The 17,500-nt window shown below is 46.1% G+C and overlaps 2 protein-coding genes across 2 annotated transcripts in view; both read left to right on the forward strand.

The window, feature by feature from the left end:
- LOC140346519 (mitogen-activated protein kinase kinase kinase kinase 4-like) overlaps positions 1 to 1,906 on the forward strand; it is a 103,944-nt gene extending 102,038 nt beyond the window's left edge. Inside the window, exon 33 of the mRNA XM_072432632.1 lies at positions 1,748 to 1,906. Coding sequence (XP_072288733.1) covers positions 1,748 to 1,831 — 84 coding nt within the window. The 3' untranslated portion in view covers positions 1,832 to 1,906. The remainder of the gene's footprint in view (positions 1 to 1,747) is intronic.
- Positions 1,907 to 7,730: 5,824 nt separating this feature from the next.
- myot (myotilin) overlaps positions 7,731 to 17,500 on the forward strand; it is a 44,474-nt gene continuing 34,704 nt past the window's right edge. Inside the window, exons 1-3 of the mRNA XM_072440053.1 lie at positions 7,731 to 7,854; positions 15,925 to 15,967; positions 17,067 to 17,427. Coding sequence (XP_072296154.1) covers positions 15,960 to 15,967; positions 17,067 to 17,427 — 369 coding nt within the window. The 5' untranslated portion in view covers positions 7,731 to 7,854; positions 15,925 to 15,959. The remainder of the gene's footprint in view (positions 7,855 to 15,924; positions 15,968 to 17,066; positions 17,428 to 17,500) is intronic.

Genomic DNA, 17,500 nt, shown 5'->3' on the forward strand with positions numbered 1-17,500 from the left:
CACATATCGACGTGCTTAAAGGACACATATCGAGGTGCTTAAAGGACATATATCGACGTGCTTAAAGGACACATATCGACGTGCTTAAAGGACACATATCGAGGTGCTTAAAGGACACATATCGACGTGCTTAAAGGACACTTATCGACGTGCTTAAAGGACACATATCGAGGTCCTTAAAGGACACATATCGAGGTGCTTAAAGGACACATATCGACGTGCTTAAAGGACACTTATCGACGTGCTTAAAGGACACATATCGAGGTGCTTAAAGGACACATATCGACGTGCTTAAAGGACACATATCGAGGTGCTTAAAGGACACATATCGACGTGCTTAAAGGACACATATCGAGGTGCTTAAAGGACACATATCGACGTGCTTAAAGGACACATATCGACGTGCTTAAAGGACACATATCGAGGTGCTTAAAGGACACATATCGACGTGCTTAAAGGACACTTATCGACGTGCTTAAAGGACACATATCGAGGTGCTTAAAGGACACATATCGAGGTGCTTAAAGGACACATATCGACGTGCTTAAAGGACACTTATCGACGTGCTTAAAGGACACATATAGAGGTGCTTAAAGGACACATATCAACGTTTTTAAAGGACACATATGACATGCTTAAAGGACACATATCGATGTGCTTAAAGGACTCATATCGAGGTGCTTAAAGGACACATATCAAGGTGCTTAAAGGACACATATCGAGGTGCTTAAAGGGCACATATCGAGGTGCTTAAAGGACACATATGACATGCTTAAAGGACACATATCGAGTTGCTTAAAGGACACATATCGACGTGCTTAAAGGAGACATATCAAGGTGCTTAAAGGACACATATAGAGGTGCTTAAAGGACACTTATCAACGTTTTTAAAGGACACATATGACATGCTTAAAGGACACATATCGAGGTGCTTAAAGGACTCATATCGAGGTGCTTAAAGGACACATATCGATGTGCTTAAAGGACACATATGACATGCTTAAAGGACACATATCGAGGTGCTTAAAGGACACATATCGACGTGCTTAAAGGACACATATCGACGTGCTTAAAGGACACATATGACATGCTTAAAGGACACATATCGAGGTGCTTAAAGGACACATATGACATGCTTAAAGGACACATATCAACGTTCTTAAAGGACACATATCAACGTGCTTAAAGGACACATATCGACATGTTTAAAGGACAAATATGACATGCTTAATGGACACATATCGACGTGCTTAAAGGACACATATGACATGCTTAAAGGACACATATCGACCCCATTAAAGGACACATATCAACGTTCTTAAAGGACACATATCAACGTACTTAAAGGACACATATCAGCCTTTCGGTGCTTGCGGCGCTCTACGGCGAGTGGGTGGTCACCGTTTTGGTGCTCGCGGCTCTCTACGGCAAGGCAAGTTTATTTTTAGAGCACATTTCATACACAAGGCAATTCAAAGTGCTTCATACAGCAAGAAAAATGCATTAAAATCGCAAAGAAATGACCGAAACAGAAATACAACAAAATTGACTAAATAAAAAATAAGTATAAAAAACACCTATCCACAAAGGGTAATGTGTTTTCGGAGTCCAACTCCTTTTTAAATCAGTCCAACTGATTGTCTAAACTAATGAAATCACAAAACAATTCAAGACATAAGTGGGCGGTCAGCGAGTGGGCGGTCAGCGTTCCGGCGCTCGCGGTCATAACGATGTTCTTGTGCCGCAGGTGTTCTTCGCGTCGGTCCAGTCCGGCGGCAGTAGTCAGATCTACTTCATGACCCTGGGACACAACTCGCTCTTCAACTGGTGACTTTGGCCACGCCCACACGCGCCTTGGCCCGACCTCCGGTACGGGGGGCGGGGCAAAGACCGTACCTCCTCGCGACGCATTTATACTGGAAATGGGACCAACGTCGGGCTTCCTCAAACGCCCAGCGACTTTTCCGTCCGAACGCAGTCTTAACGCTGTTTGAACGCCGTCAGAACGCCGTCTGCTCGCTGCTGCTCTCTAGTGGCGACGTTTATTCTACAGAAGAAAAAGGTTCAATGACCAAATCCACAACTGATTTTTCTTTTCTTTTTTAACTCGTTGGCGAAATGGAAGTGACTTGTTTTGTTCGTTTTGTCCGTCAAAACTCGTCGAAAGGATTGATTTTGAGTTCACGAGGGACGCACGCCATGTTTGACTCGTGACGCACGCCATGTTTGACTCGTGACGCACGCCATGTTTGACTCGTGACACACGCCATGTTTGACTCGCGGTGGAGGATCAGTGCAGTGGGCGTGGCTTGAAAGCGTATTGAATCTGTGTCGTTTACGCACAAGGTTTTAGAAGTGGGCGTGGCTTTTAGAGTCGATTATGCAAAAGTGTTCAGACGGATTGTTTAAACGCACAGGCCCTGCAGGCGTTACCGTGACGATCGAGATCCGGAGACACGCCCACCAGACTGTGAACCGGGACGAGGGGGCGTGTCGAGGCGAGTCGCTGCAGTAACAAATCAGAATGTCACGATTTTATCTTGAGCTTAACGATATTCGTGATAATTAACATCACGATCAAAACAATAAAACATGTCGTGTAATTCCTCATTCGTCCTGCAGGGGTCCACTGCAGGGATCCGCTGCAGGGGTCCACTGCAGGGGTTCACTGCAGGGGTCCACTGCAGGGGTCCACTGCAGGGGTCCACTGCAGGGGTTCACTGCAGGGGTCCACTGCAGGGGTCCACTGCAGGGGTTCGCTGCAGGGGTCCACTGCAGGGGTTCACTGCAGGGGTTCGCTGCAGGGGTCCACTGCAGGGGTTCACTGCAGGGGTCCACTGCAGGGGTCCACTGCAGGGGTCCACTGCAGGGGTCCACTGCAGGGGTTCACTGCAGGGGTCCACTGCAGGGGTCCACTGCAGGGGTCCATCGTAGAAGAAGATTCAGTCGTTTCATCTGGACTCTCATCCAAGAGTCATTTTCAATCTGAGAATCAAGACCAAGAACTCAGATATTTATCCTACTCCTACCCTTTAATGGACATCAGCGTCCATCCAGCATTGTCCCCGGGAGGGGAGCAGCTCCAGGCTGCAGCTCCAGGCTGCAGGGGGCGCTGTGCTCGTCAGAGAGACACAACTGTTAAGAGCCGTAATCGCAGTTGTAATTGTCCTTTTAAAAACGCCCTCGTTTGGTGTAAAATGCAGTGTTTTTGTGCCGCTGGAGCCACGTCTTTGTACTCGAGTATTTCAGGCTTTTTGTAAATGTGAACTTTATACAAACTAACTCTCCGTATATTTGTACAACAAAGAAATATTCAGCAAAGTCAAATTTATCCTTTAAATTTGATTTATTTAAACTTTTCCAAAAAATACATTATCAATAATCTTAACTCAAATGTGAATATTTTTGTCCAATTTATGACGCGACGGTGAAAAAATTATATTTCAGATTTTTAACAGATTTAACACTTTTTTGTGTTTTTGTGACGTTTGTATTTGTGTTTTTGAAGTTTTTCCACAAATACAAACATAAATAACTATTATTTTGTCAAATAAACGTTCAAAGGTAAAAACCCGTCACGCGTGCTTATGTTAGCATGTTAGCATGTTAGCATTGTAGCTAGACTTGGTGAATGTTCTGCAGCTGGTTCTGTGCATTTACTGAAAAACACAGATAAATTGTGCTTTTTTATCTGTTTTGGGTTCAGTCTAAATAATGTTGCCTTTAAAGGACAGTGTTTCAGTTTGTGTCGTTTCTCTTTAAAACATAAAAACGGTTTTGGAAGTTCAGTTCGAAGAACAGGAAGTTTCATCTGGATTAAAGGTGCAATATGGAAGAGGAAAGTTACACAGTGCACCTTTAAACCGTGTCCACTGTAAAGAGGGTTATGGCGGCTATTAAAGGACACATATGACATGCTTAAAGGACACATATGACATGCTTAAAGGACACATATGACATGTTTAAAGGACACACATCGACATACTTAAAGGACACACATCGACATGCTTAAAGGAAACACATCGACATACTTAAAGGACACACATCGACGTGCTTAAAGGACACATATCGACATACTTAAAGGACACATATGGCATGCTTAAAGGACACATATCGAGGTGCTTAAAGGACAGATATCGACATTCTTAAAGGACACATATCGACATTCTTAAAGGACATACATCGACATTCTTAAAGGACACATATCGGCATTTTTAACGGACATATATCAACGTGCTTAAAGGACACATATCGACATACTTAAAGGACACATATGACATGCTTAAAGGACACATATCAGCATGCTTAAAGGACACATATCGACATACTTAAAGGACACATATGCCATTCTTAAATGACACATATCGACATTCTTAAAGGACACATATCGACATCCTTAAAGGACACATATCGGCATTCTTAAAGGACACATATCGACGTGCTTAAAGGACACATATCGACCTGCTTAAAGGACACATATCGACATACTTAAAGGACACATATGACATCGACATTCTTAAAGGACACATATCGACATTCTTAAAGGACACACATTGACAAGCTTAAAGGACACATATCGACATGCTTAAAGGACACACATCGACGTGCTTAAAGGACACACATCGACATGCTTAAAGGACAAACATCGACGTGCTTAAAAGACACATATTGACATTCTTAAAGGACACATATCGACATTCTTAAAGGACACATATCGACATTCTTAAAGGACACATATCGACATTCTGAAAGGACACACATCGACATCCTTAAAGGACACAGATTGACATTCTTAAAGGACACATATCGACATTTTTAAAGGACACACATTGACGTGCTTAAAGGACACACATCGACGTGCTTAGAGGACACATATCGACATTCTTAAAGGACACACATCGACGTTCTTAAAGGACACATATCGACATTCTTAAAGGACACATATCGACATTCTTAAAGGACACATATCGACATTCTGAAAGGACACACATCGACATTCTGAAAGGACACACATCGACATCCTTAAAGGACACACATCGACATTCTTAAAGGACATACATCGACATTCTTAAAGGACACATATCGGCATTTTTAACGGACACATATCAACGTGCTTAAAGGACACATATCGACATACTTAAAGGACACATATGCCATTCTTAAAGGACACATATCGACGTTTTTAAAGGACACACATCGACGTGCTTAAAGGACACACATCGACGTGCTTAGAGGACACATATCGACATTCTTAAAGGACACACATCGACGTTCTTAAAGGACACATATCGACATTCTTAAAGGACACGTATCGACATTTGTAAAGGACACACATTGACGTGCTTAAAGGACACACATCGACGTGCTTAGAGGACACACATCGACATTCTTAAAGGACACATATCGACATTCTTAAAGGACACACATCGACATGCTTAAAGGACACATATCGACATTCTTAAAGGACACACATCGACATGCTTAAAGGACACACATCGACGTGCTTAAAGGACACACATCGACATTCTTAAAGGACACATATCGACATTCTTAAAGGACACATATCGAGGCACTTAAAGGACACATATTGACGTGCTTAAAGGACACATATCGAGGTGCTTAAAGGACACATCTACGTGCTTAAAGGACACATATCGACATCCTTAAAGAACACATGTTGACATGCTTAAAGGACACATGTCAATATGCTTAAAGAACTGACATAAACATGCTTAAACGGCACATATCGACACACTTAAAGGACACATATCAACATGCTTAAAAGATACTAATCAACATGCTTAAATTGACACATATCATACAAACTGAAGTTATTTGTTCAACTTTTATAACATTGTTTCCTCGTCAAAAACATGTCTGCAGTTGTGTTACGTTTCATTCACTTCGCCATTGTTTTCTGGAGACGTTTTCTGACTCGGAAAAATAAATAATTACTTCAAAAAGACACAGAAAACTTGTACAAGTTGTGTTTTTCGTCCCAAAAACTATTGTCTCTAAAAAGACTCCACCACATTAGCTTCATCTGGGACAAATTCGGTTTAACAAAACATAATAATCATATATTTGCAGGTATTACGCGCTCTGAACTACTAATAATTAAGTCAATTGGGTTAATCACTTATAATAATTGATCGTTGTAGTTGTGAGAATTTCTGCCTCGAGTCACGTTCATTACAACTGCTGTTACTTTGATGTATGTTTATGTGTCCTTTAAAAACGAAGTGAGATGTCGAAAGTGACAGATGAATGTGACAAATGAAGAGAAGGATGTGAAGAGAGGTTTTACAAGAGTGTTTTATAGATTTTCAACTCAGCGAAGCATTAAATATGAACTGTAGGATATTATCGCCTACACAATTGTCTTTGTTAGCTGAAATATAATAAGCCTAACTTTGTACCATTTTGAACTGTATTTTTCGTGTGCCATGAGCGACTGAACTTGCCATATGTGATAAATGTGTTTTTAAATGTAAAAGATGAGACCAAATATTGCAGTGAGTATTTTCTGGATGATGTTTTGTACTTTTCTGAAATGTTTGAACGTTTGTTTGCACTGGATCTGTTTTCGTTTCGTGACAATTCTTTTGGCTCACACTAAACTGGAGCAAACATGAGTCTGAGAAGTAAATAAATGAATAAAAATAAGGATTTAAACTGTGTCTGGACTGACCGTTTTGTGGTTTCTTCTCCTCCCTCTTTCCTCCTCCCCTTCTCCTCCCTCTTTCCTCCTCCCCTCTCTCCCCTCCTCCCTTTTTCCTCCTCCTCTCTCTCACTTCTCCTCCCCTTCTCCTCCCTCTTTCCTCCCCCTCTCTCCCTTCTCTCCTCCCTCTTTCATCCCCCTCTCTCTCACTTCTCCCTCTTTCCTCCTCTCTCTCCTCCCTCTTTCCTCCCCCTCTCTCCTCCCTCTTTCCTCCCCCTCTTTCTCACTTCTCCCTCTTTCCTCCTCTCCTCTCTCTCCTCCCTCTTTCTTCCCCTCCTCCTCCCTCTCTCCTCCCCCTCTCTCTCACTTCTCATGTATCAGTGAAGACTTTGTGACTCCAGAGCTTCTTTCGTTTCCTCTGGGCGTCGCCTCTGAGCGTCTCGTCTTCACCTCTGACACTAAACAGTTTATTAAACGTTCACGCTCACATTTCCTCGGGCAAAACCTGCTTCCCCTCGATAATGGAGACATAAGTGTCCTGCACGATTCTGTTCAATTAAATTGACTGTATCTGACCAATCACGGCGGGACTTTTTGAGGCTCTGGAATGCAAGAAAACACAATATAAATGGATAAAAACAATACATTTTCAGGAGCTTGTGATCGATCGTTCATTGGTGTTTAAATGTTTGATTTTGAGCACAAAGGCGACTGTGACAAACTGAAAAAAAAAATGTAATGGTATTTTTGGGTATTTATATTAAAATAAATGCAAGGTAAATATAATTAATGCCATACTGTGGAACCCCTCTTTTCTGCCTCGTTCTTAAACCTTGATTTTCTGATTCACTTCCACTTTTCGGCTCCGGCGCTTTTACATTTCTGCTCGTGTGTTGTGCCGGTTTGAAATGCAGTGTCTAAATTTGCCTTGTCCCTCCCCCTCAGCCTTGGCTCGCCCTCGCCCCGCTCCTCACCCGCTCCTCACCCGCTCCTCACCCGCTCCTCACCCGCTCCTCACCCGCTCCTCACCCGCTCCTCACCCGCTCCTCCCTCCTGCTGCCGCTGCTCTGCCGTTGTGTTTGGGCCTGAGCTCAGCCATGCCAGGACATAACTGCCACAAACACTGATCATTTCACTCATTTTGGACCTTTATCTTCTGGATATTTGTGTCGTGTTTCAGACCCTTCAAGGAGGTAAGGAGGTGAGGAGGTGAGGATGTAAGGAGGTGAGGAGGTGAGGAGCACGAGGCCTTCAAACACAGATCTAAAGCAGAAGATGTTTGTTAGTTTTCTGGTTTGGTTCAGACATTTCAGGACTTCTGTGGTGAAGGTCTATTCACTTATGGACGTTCTGTTTTAATGATTGTGGTCCTGGTTTAGGTTTTGTTTGACCCTTTTTTATTCATGGTTTGGACTGGGTTCGTCCACATTTTTGTGTGTCCTGGGTTGGACCTGGGTTGGTCCTGGTTTGGTTCTGGTTTGGTCCTGGTTTGGTTCTGGTTTGGTCCTGGGTTTGTCCTGGTTTGGTCCTGGGTTGGTCCTGGGTTTGTCCTGGTTTGGTCCTGGGTTGGTCCTGGTCCTGGTTTAGAGCTGTGATACATTCAAAATCACATAATCAAAATTGGGACTAAATCCCAACCTTAACGAAGACGAGATGGAACTAAACCAGGACAAGACATTTTGGGACTGGTTAGGTTTTATTATCCACAATTTATTATTTAGATCTGCCAGAATCCTGGTTAAAGTGGGTCCAAACCAGGTCCAAACCAGGTCTAAACCAGGTTCAAACCAGGTCTAAACCAGGTCTAAACCAGGTCTAAACCAGGTCTAAACCAGGTCTAAACTAGGTAAAGAGCCAAAATCAGGACTAAAAGGGTGACTTGGTTTGGTCCAATAATGCAATTAAACTTTTGCAATATAATAGCAGTAGAATTGCAGTATAATAACAGTTTAATAACAGTATAATAACAGTGTAATAACAGTTTAATAACAGTATAGTAACAGTATAATAACAGTGTAATAACAGTTTAACAGTACAATAACAGTGTAATAACAGTGTAATAACAGTGTAATAACAGTACAATAACAGTTTAATAACAGTTTAATAACAGTACAATAACAGTATAATAACAGTGTAATAACAGTTTAATAACAGTACAATAACAGTACAATAACAGTGTAATAACAGTTTAATAACAGTATAGTAACAGTATAATAACAGTTTAATAACAGTACAATAACAGTTTAATAACAGTTTAATAACAGTACAATAACAGTGTAATAACAGTACAATAACAGTTTAACAGTACAATAACAGTGTAATAACAGTATAATAACAGTTTAATAACAGTTTAATAACAGTACAATAACAGTATAATAACAGTGTAATAACAGTTTAATAACAGTATAGTAACAGTTTAATAACAGTTTAATAACAGTACAATAACAGTACAATAACAGTGTAATAACAGTGTAATAACAGTATAATAACAGTTTAATAACAGTTTAATAACAGTACAATAACAGTACAATAACAGTACAATAACAGTGTAATAACAGTTTAATAACAGTATAGTAACAGTATAATAACAGTTTAATAACAGTACAATAACAGTACAGTGACAGAGTGTTTTGTGTCCTTTGCTGGTTCTATCGGCTGTAAAAGGGTTTGGACCAAACTCAGAGTATTAACCCTTTGACTGCTCTGAGGAAGCTCCTGTCTCCAGTGCTACGGTTCTAAACATCTAAAGCTCTAAACTTCTAAAGCTCTAAAGCTCTAAACTTCTAAAGCTCTGAACTTCTAAAGCGCTAAAGTTCTCTGCTGCAGGTTAAGTTTAGGCTCAGTTTGAGTGTCACAGCTTCAGGCCTGAAATAGTCCGACTCTATTTCAGTGGCGCTGGTCCAGATCTCTGTGTGGGTCAGTGACCGCTGCTGGCAAAGCCTTTATTTTGACCTGAGTCTGAAACCTCTGTCCAGATACTGCACAGAACCCTCTGCACAGAACCCTCTGCCCAGAACCCTCTGCCCTGAACCCTCTGCCTAGAACCCTCTGCCCAGAACCCTCTGCCCAGAACCCTCTGCACAGAACCCTCTGCCCTGAACCCTCTGCCTAGAACCCTCTGCCCAGAACCCTCTGCCCTGAACCCTCTGCCCAGAACCCTCTGCCCAGAACCCTCTGCACAGAACCCTCTGCCCTGAACCCTCTGCCCAGAACCCTCTGCCCAGAACCCTCTACCCAGAACCCTCTGCACAGAACCCTCTGCACAGAACCCTCTGCACAGAACCCTCTACGCAGTGTGTGGGATGTGCTCGGAATGTTTATCTGTTTGTTTGTTTGTTTGTTTGTCTGTCTGTCTGTCTGTCTGTCTGTCTGTCTGTCTGTCTGTCTGTCTGTCTGTCTGTCTGTCTGTCTGTTTGTTTGTTTGTTTGTTTGTTTGTTTGTTTGTTTGTTTGTTTGTCTGTTTGTTTATCCGTCTGTGTGGTTGTTTATCTGTTTGTTTATTCATCCGTCTGTTTGTTTGTCTTTTTGTTTGTTTATCCGTCTGTTTGTTTATCCATCTGTTTGTTTGTTTGTTTGTTTATCTGTTTGTTTATCCGTCTGTTTGTTTATCCATCTGTTTGTTTGTTTGTTTGTTTATTTGTTTGTTTGTCTGTTTGCTTGTTCATCTGTGTGTGTGTTTATTTGTTTGTTTGTTTGTTTGTTTGTTTATCTATCTGTTTGTTTATCTGTATGTTTGTTTGTTTGTTTGCAGCAGGAGCAGATGTTCAATTAGAACAGAAAATAAAACAAACAGAACTGGACTCATCCATGTTCTCCCTCTTGTTCCTTTCGGGGTCACGGGAGTCTATCCCAGTGACTTTGGGCCTTAGGCGGGGTTCACCCTGGACAGGGGCCTGACACAGAGACATAGACATGACAGACATTCACTCTCACATTCATCCACTAGGGACAATTTAGAGTCACCAATTTATCCTCACACATGGATGTGATTGGACGGTGGGAGGAGCCAGAGAAACCACGGTAACACGGGGAGAACATGCAAACTCCTGGAACTGGACCCAACCAGTCAAATCAAACTGAATAGAAAAGAATGGTCTGAATGTCCTGCGTTTGTCCCCATCAAGTGTCCCATTTGTCCCATTTGTCCCATTTTCAAATGTATTTCAGATTCAAAATTACAACCAACATTTTACTGTTTGATGAATCTAACAGTGAGTTAGTCGTCCACCTCCCTGTCGTCCACCTCCCTGTCGTCCACCTCCCTGTTGTCCACCTCCCTGTCGTCCATCTCCCTGTCGTCCATCTCCCTGTCGTCCACCTCCCTGTCGTCATCCACATCCCTGTCGTCCACCTCCCTGTCGTCCACCTCCCTGTCGTCCACCTCCCTGTCGTCCATCTCCCTGTCGTCCATCTCCCTGTCGTCCACCTCCCTGTCGTCGTCCACATCCCTGTCGTCCACATCCCTGTTGTCCACCTCCCTGTCGTCCATCTCCCTGTCGTCCACCTCCCTGTCGTCATCCACATCCCTGTCGTCCACCTCCCTGTCGTCCACCTCCCTGTCGTCCACCTCCCTGTCGTCCATCTCCCTGTCGTCCATCTCCCTGTCGTCCACCTCCCTGTCGTCGTCCACATCCCTGTCGTCCACATCCCTGTTGTCCACCTCCCTGTCGTCCACCTCCCTGTCGTCCACATCCCTGTCGTCCATCGCCCTGTCGTCCACATCCCTGTCGTCCACGTCCCTGTCGTCCATCTCCCTGTCGCCATCTCCCTGTCGTCCACCTCCCTGTCGTCCATCTCCCTGTCGTCCATCTCCCTGTCGTCCATCGGCCTGTCGTCCATCTCCCTGTCGTCCATCTCCCTGTCGTCCACCTCCCTGTCGTCCACCTCCCTGTCGTCCACCTCCCTGTTGTACATCGCCCTGTCGTCCATCGCCCTGTCGCCATCTCCCTGTCGTCCACCTCCCTGTCGTCCATCTCCCTGTCGTCCATCTCCCTGTCGTCCATCTCCCTGTTGCTATCTCCCTGTCGTCCACCTCCCTGTCGTCCATCTCCCTGTCGTCCTCCACCTCCCTGTCCTCCACCTCCCTGTCGTCCACCTCCCTGTCCTCCATCTCCCTGTCAACCATCTCCCTGTCGTCCACCTCCCTGTCGTCCGCCTCCCTGTCGTCCATCTCCCTGTTGTACATCGCCATGTCGCCATTGTCGTCCATCGCCCTGTCTCCATCTCCCTGTCGTCCACCTCCCTGTCGTCCATCTCCCTGTCGTCCATCTCCTTGTCACCATCTCCCTGTCGTCCCTCCCTATCGTCCACCTCCCTGTCGTCGTCCACATCCCTGTCGTCCACATCCCTGTCGTCCATCTCCCTGTCGTCCATCTCCCTGTCGTCCACCTCCCTGTCATCGTCCACATCCCTGTCGTCCACATCCCTGTTGTCCACCTCCCTGTCGTCCATCTCCCTGTCGTCCACCTCCCTGTCGTCCACATCCCTGTCGTCCATCGCCCTGTCGTCCACATCCCTGTCGTCCACGTCCCTGTCGTCCATCTCCCTGTCGCCATCTCCCTGTCGTCCACCTCCCTGTCGTCCACATCCCTGTCGTCCATCTCCCTGTCGTCCATCGGCCTGTCGTCCATCTCCCTGTCGTCCATCTCCCTGTCGTCCACCTCCCTGTCGTCCACCTCCCTGTCGTCCACCTCCCTGTTGTACATCGCCCTGTCGTCCATCGCCCTGTCGCCATCTCCCTGTCGTCCACCTCCCTGTCGTCCATCTCCCTGTCGTCCATCTCCCTGTCGTCCATCTCCCTGTCGTCCATCTCCCTGTTGCTATCTCCCAGTCGTCCACCTCCCTGTCGTCCATCTCCCTGTCGTCCTCCACCTCCCTGTCCTCCACCTCCCTGTCGTCCAACTCCCTGTCCTCCATCTCCCTGTCAACCATCTCCCTGTCGTCCACCTCCCTGTCGTCCGCCTCCCTGTCGTCCATCTCCCTGTTGTACATCGCCATGTCGTCCATCGCCCTGTCGCCATTGTCGTCCATCGCCCTGTCGCCATCTCCCTGTCGTCCACCTCCCTGTCGTCCATCTCCCTGTCGTCCATCTCCCTGTCACCATCTCCCTGTCGTCCCTCCCTGTCGTCCACATCCCTGTCGTCCATCTCCCTGTCGTCCATCTCCCTGTCGTCCACATCCCTGTCGTCCATCTCCCTGTCACCATCTCCCTGTCGTCCACCTCCCTGTCGTCCATCTCCCTGTCGTCCATCTCCCTGTCGTCCATCGGCCTGTCGTCCATCTCCCTGTCGTCCATCTCCCTGTCGTCCATCTCCCTGTCGTCATCTCCCTGTCGTCCACCTCCCTGTCATCCATCTCCCTGTCGTCCACCTCCCTGTCGTCCATCTCCCTGTCGTCCACATCCCTGTCGTCCATCTCCCTGTCGTCCATCTCCCTGTCGTCCACATCCCTGTCGTCCATCTCCCTGTCACCATCTCCCTGTCGTCCATCTCCCTGTCGTCCATCTCCCTGTCGTCATCTCCCTGTCGTCCACCTCCCTGTCATCCATCTCCCTGTTGTCCACCTCCCTGTCGTCCATCTCCCTGTCGTCCACATCCCTGTCGTCCATCTCCCTGTCGTCCATCTCCCTGTCGTCCACATCCCTGTCGTCCATCTCCCTGTCACCATCTCCCTGTCGTCCACCTCCCTGTCGTCCATCTCCCTGTCGTCCATCTCCCTGTCGTCCATCGGCCTGTCGTCCATCTCCCTGTTGTCCATCTCCCTGTCGTCCATCTCCCTGTCGTCATCTCCCTGTCGTCCACCTCCCTGTCCTCCATCTCCCTGTCGTCCATCGTGTTAAAGTCAGTTAAGGTTCATGTTCCTCTGAATTTGACCCATATTTCAGTGCCGCTGGCCCGTCTCCTCAGGAGCTGTGACCGGGGCCTGATCCTGAGAGTCTGACCCGGGAGTCTGACCTGAGAGTCTGACCCGGGAGAACAGGACAGTCCCAAACAGAGAATTTCCTTGTGAATAAAGTACGGTTCATGTTTTTATAACATGTTATAGACATGTTATAAATGTTATAACATGTTATAACATGTTATAACATGTTATAAACATGTTATAAATGTTATAACATGTTATAACATGTTTATAACATGTTTTGCTCGTCAGTTATAACTCAAAATGACTTTTTTTCCCCATATAATTTTTTGTTAATATTTTAGTTTTTTAACTCCATTCATGTTTTATAGACTTCAGTGATACTTTATTTATTGTTTGCTGTAATTTAACTTCTTTATTTCTCTGTCTGTAGGAATAATATCATTTGTAGTTCAGTTTGTACATTTGTGTTTGTTTGTTTGTTTGTTTGTTTGTTGATGAGGTTCTCCCTCTGCTGAGGTTTATTGTTGTTGGTCTTTATTTTAAAGAACTTAAAGGTCCCGTATCATACAAACTCTACTTTTCACTTCTCTAAACCTTCTACAGAGCTGCTGGTGCCTCACATTAGAGCTGCTGGTGCCTCACATTAGAGCTGCTGGTGCCTCACATTAGAGCTGCTGGTGCCTCATATTAGAGCTGCTGGTGCCTCATATTAGAGCTGCTGGTGCCTCATATTAGAGCTGCTGGTGCCTCACATTAGAGCTGCTGGTGCCTCACATTAGAGCTGCTGGTGCCTCATATTAGAGCTGCTGGTGCCTCACATTAGAGCTGCTGGTGCCTCATATTAGAGCTGCTGGTGCCTCATATTAGAGCTGCTGGTGCCTCACATTAGAGCTGCTGGTGCCTCACATTAGAGCTGCTGGTGCCTCACATTAGAGCTGCTGGTGCCTCACATTAGAGCTGCTGGTGCCTCATATTAGAGCTGCTGGTGCCTCACATTAGAGCTGCTGGTGCCTCACATTAGAGCCCAAAGTGTTTTTGATTTATTCCTACGTCTTTAGCGAGAGAACAGTCTCTCTCCTTCTCTTCAGCTGAGCAGACGGCGGTTACTCCTGCGTAACCTGCACCTCCTCCAGGAGGCACTCTGTCCCTGTCAGGACCGGTCGAAACGTGGCTAATGTGAAAGATATTCAGACTCTTCTGAGCTCTGATTGGTCCTGACGGTTTCACTCTCACAGTTTGTGTCATAACGTCCTTCTGAGGTCCGTCCTCCTCTCTCGCCTTTGACCGCTTCGCCTGGTCTCATGAGGCTGTTGTAGACTGAGGGGAGGTTGTATCCTCTCAGACGGACTGTCCCGCTCTCAGATGGACTGTCCCACTGTCCCGCTCTCAGATGGACTGTCCCACTGTCCCGCTCTCAGATGGACTGTCCCGCTCTCGGACGGACTGTCCCGCTCTCAGACAGACTGTCCCGCTCTCAGATGGACTGTCCCGCTCTCGGACGGACTGTCCCGCTCTCAGATGGACTGTCTCACTGTCCCGCTCTCAGATGGACTGTCCCACTGTCCCGCTCTCAGACGGACTGCCCCGCTCTCAGATGGACTGTCCCGCTCTCAGACGGACTGTCCCGCTCTCAGACGGACTGTCCCGCTCTCAGACGGACTGTCCCGCTCTCAGATGGACTGTCCCGCTCTCAGATGGACTGTCCCGCTCTCAGATGGACTGTCCCGCTCTCAGACGGACTGTCCCGCTCTCAGACGGACTGTCCCGCTCTCAGACGGACTGTCCCGCTCTCAGATGGAAGTTGATTAAAGAAATGATGTTTGTAGTGTTTTATTCACCTTTATTGAACCAGAACCCACTGAGATCAAGGATGACCTGGATGTGCAGAAGAAGCAGAAGAAGAAGAAGAAAAACTCACGAGGAGCCGATTAGACAACCTACAGAGATGAAGAGAGTAAACTGACCTAAAAGAACATGTAACATCGATCAAATCAAGAGTTTCAAAATGGATTTCAATGCGATTCCATGATTCTGTTCCATTCTGTCTCGTGATGTTGCATAAATGTGACAAACCCAAAAGTATTCGTGTTTTAAGTACGATCGAAACACAATGTCGACGCAGCCTTTGTTTTGGGGTCGAGATGAAGTCAACATCACAATCTTATATAATTTTCTATATAATGGAAAAACAATTCAGGCGTCTAGGGTTTAACTGAAAATATTGGGGAGAGCACCCTTCCTCAGTCTGTCCCAGGGCAGCTCTGGCCACAGGAGAAGTTTACCACGACTGCAGAGTCTGGAGTGAATGACTGATGAGTGAAATATGAGAGTGCGATGAACGATGGAGATGCAGAGTGTTGTAAAGAACATAAATAACATGAACTTGTCTGTGTTTGCAGGAGGTCGGTGACAGTCTGGCCTCTGGAGCTGAGGCATGGAGCAGTAAGTCCACGACCTTTCAAACACCACCCCACTGGAGCTCCAGAGGCTCCGGAGACTGTCCAAAGACTCTCTAGAGCGTCTCCAAATCTTCCAGAGGCTCCAGAGAGTCTTTAGAGAGTCTCCAGACCCTACAGACTATCCAGAGACTCTAAAGACTCTCTAGAGAGTCCTCCAGATCCTCCAGGTCCTCCAGAGGCTCCAGAAGTTCCAGAGAGTCTCTAGAGAGTCTCCAGACCCTACAGACTATCCAGAGACTATCCAGAGACTCTAAAGACTCTCTAGAGAGTCCTCCAGAGGCTCTAGAATCTCCAGAGGCTCCAGAGAGTCTCTAGAGAGTCTCCAGACCCTACAGACTATCCAGAGACTCTCCAGAGGCTCTAGAATCTCCAGAGACTCTCCAGAGACTTGTTGGCGTGCTCGTTTATGAAAGAAAAGGCATGAATCAAAACAGTTAAAATCAGTCAAATGTTTAATCCCTGCCAGTACAATTCTAATACAGAGATAACAGAGCTCTTACCATCCATCCCGATCGAATGTGTTCGGCGACTTTACACGGGCGCTCCAGGATCGCGCCGATTTCCCTGCCCTGCTGTATTTATAACATTCAGATATAAGGCGGGATATGAAGGTTGACGCCCTCTCTCAGTATTCTTCAAAAGGAACAATGGAGTATGTGTTTGTGCGTAAGGAGTAAACACTTCTAGTTTAATACAGTCTAAAATTAATATAGTTGGTTATACTTTAATACAGTAATAGTTGAATTAATACTTAATAATAATATAATTGGCAATACAATATAACAATGGTTAATATATTTGGTTTACCTTCAGACTCTAGAGCCTCTTTTTAAGTTTCTAACGTAACTTCATGAGAGTTCACCACAGTCACACGTGGTTTGTACCTTAACCGTTCTCTTGTGGTCGTGGGCTTTGGTCGCCGGGCAAGGTGGCTCAGGCCTCTTCTCCGGAGCCTCTTGGAGGTGTCGCTGGGGAGGGGCACGTCCCACCGGGAGGAGGCGCCCCGGGGAAGAGCCGGGAGCATGAATACAGTGTTCCACACATTTGTCCTGGTGTTTAATCTCCTCCTGTGTCTGTGTTAGAGTCCAGAGGGTGCAGAAGAAGACCAGCACCATGTCTCTGAACATCTCCTCTGCATCGTCCCATCGAGAGCGCACCTCTTCCTCTACAGCTCTCTCCTCTTCCTCTACAGCAGCTCTCTCCTCTTCCTCTACAGCAGCTCTCTCCTCTTCCTCTACAGCTCTCTCCTCTTCCTCTACAGCAGCTCTCTCCTCTTCCTCTACAGCAGCTCTCTCCTCTTCCTCTACAGCAGCTCTCTCCTCTTCCTCTGCAGCTCTCTCTTACTGCGCTTCCTCTGCCTCCTCTTCCTCTGCGTCCTCCTCTTCTGTTCTGACGCAGAGACTGTCGAGTCTGGTGCAGCCGGTCTGTGTCAGCCCTCCCACGGTACGGCGCACAGACTGAACTTTGTGTGGAGTTTGCGTGTTCTCTCTGTGTTTATTGCAACATAAAACATCCA

The sequence above is a fragment of the Eucyclogobius newberryi genome, unplaced genomic scaffold (assembly GCF_026437365.1).
Source record: "Eucyclogobius newberryi isolate DKJ021-1_F unplaced genomic scaffold, fEucNew1.0.hap1 SCAF_11, whole genome shotgun sequence".
Lineage (NCBI taxonomy): Eukaryota > Metazoa > Chordata > Actinopteri > Gobiiformes > Gobiidae > Eucyclogobius > Eucyclogobius newberryi.